The sequence below is a fragment of the Schistocerca americana genome, chromosome 1, assembly GCF_021461395.2.
Source record: "Schistocerca americana isolate TAMUIC-IGC-003095 chromosome 1, iqSchAmer2.1, whole genome shotgun sequence".
NCBI lineage: Eukaryota > Metazoa > Arthropoda > Insecta > Orthoptera > Acrididae > Schistocerca > Schistocerca americana.
Genome location: NC_060119.1, coordinates 141,012,444 through 141,025,511, shown reverse-complemented (window position 1 = coordinate 141,025,511; position 13,068 = coordinate 141,012,444). Strand labels below are relative to the sequence as shown.

At 39.9% G+C, this 13,068-nt stretch overlaps 1 protein-coding gene across 3 annotated transcripts in view; it reads right to left on the bottom strand.

The window, feature by feature from the left end:
• Nucleotides 1-13,068, bottom strand: part of LOC124620705 (gamma-butyrobetaine dioxygenase-like) — a 203,852-nt gene that overhangs the window by 10,945 nt on the left and 179,839 nt on the right. For all 3 annotated transcript variants that reach the window (XM_047147090.1, XM_047147088.1, XM_047147089.1), the window contains 3 exons: nt 12,366-12,500; nt 6,409-6,514; nt 6,098-6,300 (listed from right to left, as the gene is read on the bottom strand). In XM_047147090.1, coding sequence (XP_047003046.1) covers nt 6,098-6,300; nt 6,409-6,514; nt 12,366-12,500 — 444 coding nt within the window. The remainder of the gene's footprint in view (nt 1-6,097; nt 6,301-6,408; nt 6,515-12,365; nt 12,501-13,068) is intronic.

Here is a 13,068-nt window from a genome sequence, read left to right as displayed (position 1 = left end):
AACGTCGTCCCATATGAAGAGCGTGATGCCGCCATGAGATAGAATGCTGAGCTCAGGGGGAAGGTCAAAACAAACCGGGAGGAAATGTGAAAGCTCTAAGCAGTCTTTAGGATGCAATTTTATTTCCTGAAGGGGACACTGTGGCAAACGTCTGATTGGAGGAGAGTCATGATGGGGCAGAAATTAAGGGGTGTCACCTCAGTGACTGCCGAGTGACAGCCTGCGAAGACTCACTGCTACAGAGTGCAGAAGCAGCAAGATCCTTCTCCATGAGGTCCACAGAAGCATCGGCTTGCTTGTGCTATTGGTCTGTGGAGTCCAACACAGAAAAATTGTTGGTGGTGCGCACCGATGACATGGAGGCCAGCCAGGCTATCATGTGGCAACACTGTTGAACAAGATCTTCTAGATGGCAAAGGAGAGAACCGTTTGCCTTTGTTGGACTTCTTCAAGCCTTTACAGTTTTCAGAGGAAGACTTAGCTGTTGGTTGGCTGGAGAGACATAGGAAGTCTTCACAGGAGTACTTCTGTACTTTCTGGCCTACTAGTTGTGTAGCTGGTGGCTTTGCCCGTGGTACGAGAGATTGATGGCTTGTTGCAGAGCTGGACGAGGGGATGACTATGCTACCTTGACACTGGGCAGTTTCACAACCTCAGAACTGAATTTGAGGTTGCACGTCTGTTTGGCCATGTCCTTCATGGAACAAGAGGTAGCAGAATAGAACTATAAGTTCCAGACAGGAGAACGCAAAGTTTTCAACTAGCCAATAACTTGCGAGTGACTGGGTAAGGCGCTTTTTCCTTTACCTGAATCTCCTGGACAGCCTGCTCACCAAGATACATGAGACAATCCCGAGAGGAGGTGGCTTTGCCGCCATTGCAGTTGATACAGCAGGGAGAGGGAGGCGGACAATCGCCCTCGTGCACATCCCCACCACAGGTTACACAGTTGGCTGGGTGTTGACAAGAAGTTCTAGTTTGGTTTAAATGATGGCACTGGTAGCAGCACATTGGGGTCAGAATGTATGAATGGACTGCGATAATTTCATAGCCTGCTTTGATCTTGGATGGAAGCACCACTCCATCAAATGTGACAAAAAGAGTGCGGGTGGGCACTAAGGATGAATCTATCTTTTTCATCACCTGATGGTCCGCCCCCGGTAGCTGAGCGGTCAGCGTGACAGAATGTCAATCATAAGGGCCCAGGTTCGATTCCCCACTGGGTCAGAGATTTTCTGCGCTCAGGGACTGGGTGTTGTGTTGTCCTAATCACCATCATTTCATCCCCATCGACACGCAAGTCGCTGAAGTGGCGTCAAATCGAAAGACTTGCACCCGGCGAATGGTCTACCCGATGGGAGGCCCTAGTCACACGACATTTATTTTCACCTGATGGACAGTAATGACACCCTAATCAGAGAGGTATGATTGGATTTCAGCCTCGATCAGACCTTCGAGCAGCCTAGTATAAATAATGTCACAGGAAGAATTCACAGTTCTGTGGGCCTCGACACAAGCAGGATAGCTGTGGAGGAGTGAGGCAGCCAGCAGCTGTTCTGCTTGAAAATCAGAAGTAGTCTCCAAAAGCAAAGTGTAAACAAGAGCAGGATTTCACAAGACCAGCAATTGCATCAACACCTTTCTGAATAATAAACAGATTTACGTGAAACCATGAGGAACAGTGGTGCAGCTGGAAGAGTCTTTGAATCATTAACCTCATTCCATTTACATTTTGTAGAGGCAGATTGTGAAGATGATTGGCTCTGTGAGAAAATCTCCCACTAAAAACTGTGGTCAGACTGTTCTTATGTCAGCGACGGACAATGCAGAACATTCCCAATAGCACCCCCAGACATGTTCCCCAAGGGAGTGGAAAAAGAATATCAAGAGGACAGACATGCAGCATGGAAGGGAAAAGATGCTGCAAAAGCTGGGGCCCTGTGGTGGCCAAACACAAACCTGCTAAAGAGTGGCGAGCCACCTGGGGGGGGGGGGGGGGGGGGGGAATGGGGGGGGGTCCACTTGCTGTGAGGGACTGCTTGCTCCCCAGTGTCAAGGCTACAAGGGATGCTGTGACGAGTGGCTGTTGAACTGGCTTATGCAGTGAGACACTTCTTGTTGGCTTTTACACAATCTACACATGTTTAAGGAGATCTGTGAATAATCTGCTTGGTTATGAAAGATGATGCTGCAACAAAAAATGTGAATAGAGTAAGTTTAAAATTCAGTTTTCATCTTCAATTTTTTGGTCCTGTCCTCCTCAGTTGCGCGTAATACTACAGTATGTTGATTTTCACTTATGGACCGTCTGACAGCAACTGAATAAAACACAATTTTAGTGCCATACGCGTTTCGCCTTTATTTTCTGCAAGGCATCATCAGTGGCAGGTTGCGTAGACAGTTTCTTACATATTACGCTCCTGTTGCATTTTTGGTCTTGTTCTTCTTCCTATGCGCGCCAATTTGCTGTTTTTTCTGCATTCCACAGCACTATGCACTGAACGCTTTTTTTAATGCAATGGCATTAAAAAAAAAGCGTTCAGTGCATAGTGCTGTGGAATGCAGAAAAAACAGCAAATTGGCGCTCATAGGAAGAAGAACAAGACCAAAAATGCAACAGGAGCGTAATATGTAAGAAACTGTCTACGCAACCTGCCACTGATGATGCCTTGCAGAAAATAAAGGCGAAACGCGTATGGCACTAAAATTGTGTTTTATTCAGTTGCTGTCAGACGGTCCATAAGTGAAAATCAACATACCGTAGTTAAAATTCAGTTGTTTATGTCATTCAAGTAGCTTGGAAGACAGTTAACGCTCTCGTTCAGCACCCATCCACACACAAGGAGACAAATTCCTTTGACGTTTGCTGGAATGTGGTTGGTTCACCTCAGCAAATATCAAGAAGGGTGACTCAAGAAATTTTATTAAATAAATCTACTGATATCAAACATAGTAGAGTTACAGATCACCCACAGGGAACGTAACATTGGTAATATACCAAAAACTATCCATCTTCCACTGCAACCTCTGCTGTTCTTCTATCAAAGAAAATTCAGTCGGGTCAGTCGAAGGTTGCACTGAATGTTGTCACATGGCATTAGCGCATGCAAGAATGCTCACGGGAACTGGTTGCTTGTCATTCTCGCATTTTTGGACTTAATGGGTTGCATACAAAAAAAATGGCTCTGAGCACTATGGGACTCAACATCTTAGGTCATAAGTCCCCTAGAACTGAGAACTACTTAAACCTAACTAACCTAAGGACATCACACACACACCCATGCCCGAGGCAGGATTCGAACCTGCGACCGTAGAAGTCCCGCGGTTCCGGACTGCAGCGCCAGAACCGCTAGACCACCGCGGCCGGCGGTTGCATACAGTTTGGTGCTCTATGTACTCGTTGTGACATGGTGCCCAAACTGGTGAAAGGCCCTGATAGCTTCTGATGGACTTCAATATTCACAGTCTTGCTGTTGAGCCACGTGGTGTGTTCATCGAGTCCGCGTAAAAAAAATTGCTGTCTTGAGTCACCAATGCAGGAATTCACGTAGCAGTAAGTGCGAATAATATTCAAAATAAGAGACAGCTCAACAAAGGCAACAAGTTCCAAAGCGGTACATTTGCTCACTATTTTTTTTTTTGTGTTCATACTGGTGGTCACTGTCAGTGTTGGCAGCCCATGCTGCCACTAACTACTATTACCCATACAGGAGAATGAAAGGGCAGACTGAATGTTGGTAGAATGTGTTGTGCTTATCAGAACATCACATGGAAATCACTGAAATTGAATATATACCTCTTGATAGATATAGGCTAATTTCATATTACTATTAAATCCGCAAGAAGGAAGGGGGAGAGGCTATATATACTAAAAATGGAGTGCCCCAAACACATCAGGTTAATGAATATTGTGTTGAACAGTGCTTTGAATGCTCTTCCACACTATTGGATCCAGAAACACCCAAAATATTAGTACCGACATCCTGCAGCCCAATAGAGGGAAACTTCTTAATTATCATAAAGCAACTAGAGGCAGTATTAAAAATATTATGCAAGCTCCACTCAGAAACCATATTTGTCATCTACATCTACATACATACTTCACAAATATCTGTGAAGTGAATGTCAGAGAGAATGGTTAGGGTTTCTTCCCATTCCAATTGCTTATGTACTACTACAAGAATGATTGCTTAAATGCTTCTTTGCATGTCATAATTAGTCCAACCTTCATTTCACAATTCCTACAGGAATGATACATTGAGGGCATTTTTATTTTCTAATAACAGAAAATTCATGCTGGAATAACAATATCAAAACATATCTGGAGATCACCGTGTGAATGTGTGTGTGTGTGTGTGTGTTTTGTGTTGTATACATCTGATGAAGGACTTTGATAGCTAATAATACCAAGCAGTCTTTTTTCAATGTGCCTGTATGCCACTCAACACCTCTTCTATGTGTGAGTACCAATCCATCCTTTTCATAATGTTTATTTTCTGTCATAGAGCAATGACTGAAGAAAAGTAGAGTAGTTGATGTACAGCACTGGATTATTTTTCTACAGCAAAGTTCTCAATGAGGATTGAAAAACATAGTTCAACAGACACTGATGGTCAAATACTGACAGTAAAATATGCTGACCAACATTGTTTTGATAGTAGAAGATAAGTATTGTATTGCAGAATCATAAACAATGACATCATAATGATGTTTATCAAAAAATTATGACAGGACTGCTGAAAAGAGATTTATCAAAAAGTTTAGATGAAAAATTTTACTTTTTCTTTAACGTATTCTTGCAGCATATCAGGCTTGCTTTCCACTTTCTTTTTTAAAAAAAAAAAAAAAAAAAAAGTGCACAGATGTAAAGAAAAGTAACTTGTGCTGGGAAGAGAGGTCTGTACCTAATTCAGAGGATGAGCTAGTGGTGTAGCGAGGGGATGGGGTGGAGGGGGGGGGGGGGGAGGCAAGTGGGTCTATCATGCCCCGGGTGCCACATGGAGAGGGGTGCCAAATAGTCTTCAAGACAAACAAGATTTTTCACAGAAAATATATTATTATTAGAGCAAATTCTATATACTATATTACTACATGTGTTTCTGGAGGGTGAGGGATGCATCAGTGAAGTGTAGTCTCATATGCTGGGCACTGAAGAAGGAAGGATGGGGAGGGGGAAGAGAGCAATAAAGTGTTGTGCCCTGGGCGCCAAGGGAAGAGGTGAGGCGTGCCAATAAGTGTCATGCACCACTGAGACAAGCTGATATGAAATGTCATTACCATCAGTATTGTAACATCTCTTATCTAAAAAAGTAAAACACTGCTCACAAAAAAATAAAACACGTTACTACAAAAGTGAAAATGATTTGGAACATTGTTAAATAGGAAACAAACAAAAACAGCTGTGGTAAGAGTGATAACACATTGAAATCATTGGCTACTGAACTCAATGGCTACTTTCTCATAGCTGAAAGTACTGGTGAGCAATACTGTCTCATAATTTATTACTTTCCTCAACTGAATTTTTGTTTGATATAAAAAGCTTGTACTACACACATTCCTACCACTACCAATTCCCATGAGATTACCGAGTTATATGTCATATGGGAGCCTAAGTGGTAGAGAAACAGAAGCATAATAAATGTAATATCTGACCTGAGGCTTCATACACTGACTTAAAAAATCTCATTTTGCTTTGACACTAATATTATATCACTGATTTTCTCTTGGTGACAAATTCAGTTGTTGCATTCTCTTATTATTTTTAACTTGTGCTGAGTACTTTGTGTCTCTTGACTTAGCTCAAGATACTGTATATTTAACTGTTATATGTTGTGACTGGTTCTGTTCCTTTTGTGAAAAGGTAAACAGCATGTGAGTGGTAAAGCTGTAAAAGCAGCAGCTCTTAAGAAATCATATCTTTCACATATTAAGTTGATATTTTAAAAAGAATATGATATGTATATGAGTTTCTCCTAATACAAACACAATCCTAATCACAGCATTAACAAAACAATTTTTCAAAACCTCTAAATATATTTTCTTTATGGCAAATTTTCAGAAACGAGTAGATTATTATATAACTGGATTTTCTTCTCACCAAATCACTGGTGCCCTATACAATGTGTGAAATTTAATCCCATCCTCTTCACCTATATCCAGCCATTCTACAGGAACTGTGGAAAGAAGTTTGTAGAAATCTGGATTATGCTTCTTCATATGGTTACCAACATAAAATCCATCGGTTATTAGATTTTCTCCACCAGGTCCATCTGTCTGTACCAGACAATGGAGTAGATTCAACTGAAACAGTAATGTTTACAATGACCTTTGCTTGCAGCACTATACAATGAAGTAGAAAATTGAATTATACACACAATGAATTTACAGGTTGTACAAAGGAATAATTACCCCTGGTTTGTATTCGTAGTATGGCAGGTCAGTATGCATTTGTAGTGGTGTATTGAGATATGCAGAGTTTGTTGTACCTGGTTTGTGTTTTACTTCAAATGTCTCTCTGTAAGAAGAGAAGATAGACTCAGATTATCAGTCGTCATAAAGACCAACAAGTCACATTAATGAATTAATCCAATATTGTTTTTATTTGTATGAGTCAAGGAAAAATTACCCGGAAGGTGTAAATGTGTGTCAACATTATGTGTGTATGACTCTGTGTGTGTGTGTTTTTCTAAATCTGATGGACTTCGTCTGATAGCTTAATCTGCTTTTAAATGTGCGTGTCTGCTGCTCAATACCTCATCTACGTTGTGTTTAGCAGTTTATCCTAATGCATACTAAATTCACATATAGTAGGCTCTGATCTTCAGTATCTTTGCAGTAGAGATTACATGAACTAACACTGGTAGAACAGTTTAAATCTGAAGTCCATTACTAGCTACAATCCAACCAAAGAGGATGTTTCTTGTCTTTCTCCATGTATGAACCATATAATTTAGCCTCATATGTAGTATTATCTCATAATGGTACCTCCAAAACATTTCCAATTCCTTGCATCAAATAAGCTACACTTCCCATTACTAACATATTTTATGAATATGGCACTGGGAAGTCGTAGATGGAACATAAATAATCTATGTCATAAATGTTACTGGATAAAGTGGAAACTATGATATTACCTAGTGGCTATGACCAAACATATTTCAGTGGACGTAAACAATATGATGATGGTAATGTCATATTCTTGTCGAATATTAAAAAGAAAATAGTCACCATCAACCAGTTGTTTGACATACACTGATTTTTAAAGGCTTCCTCTAGTCTTTTCTGTGTATTACAGTCTTCAGCTACAAACATCCATGTTGCCCCAGCAAGTTGTCTAATGTCATTCATGCACCTTTAATTAGCTTTCCATCTTGGTCTTTTATTACCTCCTTCGATCCAGCATTCAACTTCCTTGGACCACCATTGGTCTTCTTGGTTCACCTCATTACATGCACTACCCACATCCATTTCACTACAGTTGTAAGAATTACACCTTTTCCTCAAGTCTTTTCCCTGCTGCATTTGTTTCTTTTTTTGCCTCACCTAGTAATTCCTATCAAGCATCTCTCCATTGGACAGTGAGTAACCCTCAATTTTTGAATGGCTTTTGCAATAGAATTCTATGTCTCATTGCTGTAGACCAGAAATGAAATGTTTGCTCTTCTGTTTACTTTTCTTGTCCAACCAGACGTTGCCTTCCACTTCTATACGTACAAAAATTTATCAAGTGATTTCATGACTTCATTGTCAGTTATTATTATTTTCTGTTTGAAGTGCTCACTGAACATCATCACAGTCTTATTATAATTGATTTTTAAGCTTACTTTCAATCTTGCTCTATTAAGTTTTTCATATACTATTGAACTTTGTCTGCACAAGCAGCAAATAGTGCAAAATCATCAACAAAGTTAACATGATATATTTCGTCTAAATTTTGTTAGTTTAATGATCAGAAATCTTACTCCAAAGCTGCTAAGAATAGTGTAATTGGTGTAGAAACTTTCTGCATGACTTCTCTTTCAGTTCATAATTTCCCATTATGCAGATGTAGTGCAACAGAAGCTGCACCATTAATGGATACATTCTTTGGAATACTAAAACAGAGTGAATAAATTCCTTGTTTCTTAAGGGCAATTGGTTCAGATTTTGTTGATACTGAGTCAGAAGCTTCCTCAAAATCTATTATAACAGGCAAAGAAGCCATCCATAGTCATTGATCATTTATATAGTTTTCTTCCCAATCTGTAAATGGGCCACTGTCTTACATCAATTCCTACAGGCTGGATGTTGAGTGTTCAAAATCCAATGTTTTTTATGCTATTACTTGTAATGGAAATATTTTAGGATTAAAAAGGACCACGTGTCAAAAAGCAGAAACATTGAGTTGTTAATAGGCGTACACAAAAGAAAGAAAACTTGCTAGCTTCTGGAATTATACTTTGACGAGCTAGAATAAAATACATAAATACGCACACATGCATGCACATGCCTATCACCCATGTGGTGCCAGCTACATTAATCATGCCAGTGCTATTTTGTGCCAAGTTGCAGTGGGGTAGCATTAGGTGGGGTGGACAGAGGGAAGTGGGAAGCACAGAGGGGGCTAGAGGTCAGTGGCCAGTGACTAGGAAGTAATTGGCCAGTTTGCCAACCAGGGATGCGGGAGAGAAGGTGGCAGGTGTATGGGCTGGCACGACTGTAGATGGTGGTGGGAAGTGACACACGCTGAAGGTGATGAGGGTACATGAATTGAGAGGGCGTTTCAGGACAGACGGAGGGAGAACTGTTGGGTGGAGGGTGCAGGGAAGTCAGCTACCTGGGACTGGGGTCAGGACAATTACAGAAGCAGAGGATGTGTTGTAAAGATAACTTCCATCTCAAAAGTTCAGAGAATCTGGTGGTAAGAAGCCACATGATTCTGGCCTTAGGCCATTTTCAGTTATCTAAAACAGAAGCATTATACATTGGATACATTAGTGACACTTGTGATTTTGGTTTAGGAACAAGTCATATTTATAGATATGCTAGGTGCATTATAACTTACCTTATTCATGATTTTTACTAGTAAATTATGCCATGTATGTCATTACTCCTATGATTCCATGTTATGTTCATAAAATAAATTAGAGAAGTTTTACACTATTTTAGGAGCACTTGTTGCAAAGCTCTTATATGTAAGGCCCCTGTTTTAACCTCCTTAAGACTAGGAACATCATAATTATTTTACAGAAATTTGTCAATTAACCTGCACATGCTTTTATTCTCAATTATATTTAACTATTGTTCATCACTGGTGCAAATATGACTAGATGTAAATTCTTTAAAATAATTTGTAAATATTAGTTCTTTTACTGTGGGAGCATGTCATTTTTGAAGATAATGGTGTAATCTGTTGCCAGCACATTGGTTGGCAAAGATGAAGTGCAAAAATCGATTAGTAGGTGCTGGATCAAGTGCACCTATCACAAGAGAGGCCAGAGACACATGCACAAGCAACACACTGCCTACGCCATCTCGACAGCACGTATTTAGGCTGCTGCAACTGATTGGACGGCCTCACTCAGTCAATCCCTCAGTCTTGCTCAATCATCCTGTTTGGCATCTGTCAGTTTACTTGCAGAGCGGGGTTAGGCTACGATGGTGCATAGCGACCAGATTAATGACTATAGCGGGACTAGTTTACATCAGTCTGCAAGATGACTATTACGATGAGCTTGTACCACAAACATGGACTCTATTCCAGTTAAGTAAATTTTCCAGTTCATGTAAATAAAAACAGTATTAATCCCCATGTGCATTTGTGTTGTAGAAAACAGATACTAGCCACCCATAACAATATCCTTTTTCCCTTGCTTCCTTGTGGTATAAGACGCTACAACACCAATGGTGAACGATACTCAAATATAATTGAGAACAAAAGCATATGCAGGTTAATTAACAAATTTCTGTAAAATAATTATAATCTTCCTAGTGTTAAGTAGGTTAAAACATGGACCTTATGTATAAGAGCTTTGCAACAACTGCTTGAAAGCAATGTGCTCCTAAAATACCATAAAACCTCTCTAATTTATTTTATGAGTATAACATGGAGTCATAGGAGCAATGACATACATGGCATAATTGACTACTAAAAAATCATACGTAAAGTAAGTTATAATACTCCTAATATATCTACCGATATGACTTGTTCCTAAATCAAAATCAAAAGTGTCACTAATGTGTCCAATGTATAATGCTTCCGTTTTAGATAAGTGAAAATGCCCTAAGGCCAAAACTGTACAATTGTACATGAAATAAAGAGAATGACAGCTGATAGCATCATGAAATCATTCAAAAAATAATTTTTTATTTTTTATTATTTATCTTTTATTTTAAGCGCTCAGCTGTTATTGAAAAAAAATTACTTTGTTCTCCAAAGACAAATCTGGTGTATGTGTTTTGTGCTGTCTTTATCAGTGTGTTTGCTCAAAGTGCGATGAACTAGAGACCCACCCACCACCATACATTTCATTTATCATACATCTCCCATATAACTGCAGTCTTTAGTTCAGTACAACTAAAGAAGAGAATGATAAAAGTCTTCTGAGCTCTTTGGCAAGGATATAAAATAGTTCAGATGATTGTTAAAATACTGCCCACAGAAGTTGGGGTGAGGAAACTTGAGGTATCACAGAGCAAGGCAATTCATGTATCTACTTTTAGCAAGCTGCTATCCAATGCACTAAATACAGGTTATCTCTACCAAAATGAAAGACTGTTTGGTACAATGATATGATATTAGGTATGGGGATATGAAAAATGTTACCAGTAATTTGAAACTGGTTGGTGGACATCATGATTTAGATTTGTCTCTCCCAAATGAAACAAAACAAATTCGAAACAACTGTTCCCACTGCATGACAGCAGCAGACTGCTGTCCTCTTCTTGTCAACACAAGAACTATTCATCCATGCTTTTGATAAGACCTTAAATTCTAACAAAAAAATTCTTTTACAATCAAGTATTTAAGTTATTCCATATATGGTACAGTTAGCTAATGAGAAAATAAAGCTATGTTCAAAAGGTACACTGATGAGCCAGAACATTAAGACCATCTAAATAATAGCCGGTATTATCCACCTTTGGTAGGATAATAGCAGCGACATGTCATGTCATGGCATGGAAGCAATGAGGCTTTAGTAAGTCACTGGAGGGAGCTGGCACCACATCTGCACATGAAAGTCACCAAATTCCGGTAAATCCCAGGGAGGGAGGGTGCAATGATAACTGACATCATGTTCAGTCACATAACAGATGTGTTCGATTGGGTTCAGACCTGGCAGGTTGGGGGACCAGTTCATCAACTGGAACTAACCACTGTGTTCCTCAAACCACTCCAACACACTCCTGGCCTTGTGACACAGGCACTATCTTGTTGAAAAACACTGTTTCCATCGGGAAACATGATCGTCGTGAAGGGGTGTACATAGTCTGCAACCAGTGTACAATACCCCTTTGCCATCACTGCGCCTTGCATGAGCTCCACTGCACCTATGGATGAACACAAGAATGTTCCCCAGAGTATAATGGAGCTGCTACCATCTCGCCTCCATCCTGCAGCACAGGTGCCAAGGAGTTGCTCTCTTGGAAGGTGATGGCTTCCTGCCCTCCCACCGGCATGATGAAGAAGGTGTCAATTCACCAGACTGTGCAATGCTCTGCCACTGTGCCAACATCCAGTGCCAATGGTCATGCGCCCATTTCAGTTGTAGTTGCTGATGTTGTAGTGTTAACATAGGCACATGCATGGGCTGTCAGCTGTGGAGGCCATCATCAGGAGTGTTGGGTGCACTGTGTGTTCAGACACACTTGTATTCTGCCAGCATTAATGTCTGGATGTTAGTCCCCCACAGTTCACCTCCTGCCCTGTTTCACCAGTCTGCCCAGCCTACAACGTCTGATGTCTGTAATGAGGGATGGCCTCCCAACCACATGATGTCTGGACATGGTTTCACTTTGCTTTTGACACGTGTTGAAAACACTCACCACAGAATCCTCGAACACCTGACAAATCATGAAGTTTCCGAAATGCTTGTATCGAGCCTCCAGGACAGCAAAATTGGTCCTTGGTCAAATTTAGATAGATTGCACACCTTTCCCATTCTACACATGGACAGCACACTCACTAAAACTACCTGTATTGTGCGTGGGTCTGACTAACAGTCATTCCTCGTAAGGTGACACTGCTCTCACCTGGATGGTTCATATTGATAGAAGGTCAGTGTTCATAATGCTCTGGCTGATCAGTGTATATACTTTTCATTTTTCCAAGTGTATGAAGTACAGAAATTGGTATATATCTGGTTCTATTTTGAGAAGTTGCTTACCCATAATGCGTTTTCCTAGGAAAAGCAATTCTGTTGGCAAGTTTAGAAATTTCTTCTTTACTGCTAGGTGTCTCAGTAACTATTGCCACACCATAAACAGCTAAAGCCTCAAGCCATAATAGAAGAGATTGGTCACTGAAATGAAATTAAAAACACCAATAATACAAAAATTTCCAGTACACTGTGGTAAAGGTATCCTAATAAGATTAGAGTTTAGTCTTACATTAGATAATTGTGTCTAGTCCTAGAAATTAATAATGTGGTATGGCAATCAATTTACTTCAAATAGCAGCTCCTTATTGTTATACTATTCCCAAATAATGCCACATGCAAAAACAAGAACATTTTAAAACGCTGCATGAAATCATTTTAAGCTCTACCAAATTTTGAAATACCCTGCACCCCTATATATAGACATTTCGTTAGGGCCTTACTTTACCAGTAGGGCTAGCAATGTGCTTTGCAGTTAATGTCCAAAATTGGTTACTATTTGTTTGTGTTCTCACCATGGTCCCACTAATTATGCCTTTCATCATTGAGTCTGGTAACCACATGCTGTTTAGTATGTATCTAAACGCATTCTTCTTCTTCTTCTTCTTCTTCTTCTTCTTATTATTATTATTATTATTATTATTATTATTATTATTATTATTATTATATAGGGTGAAGCAAAATTTGTGCACTCGGGCTTTGCAGCGCGACT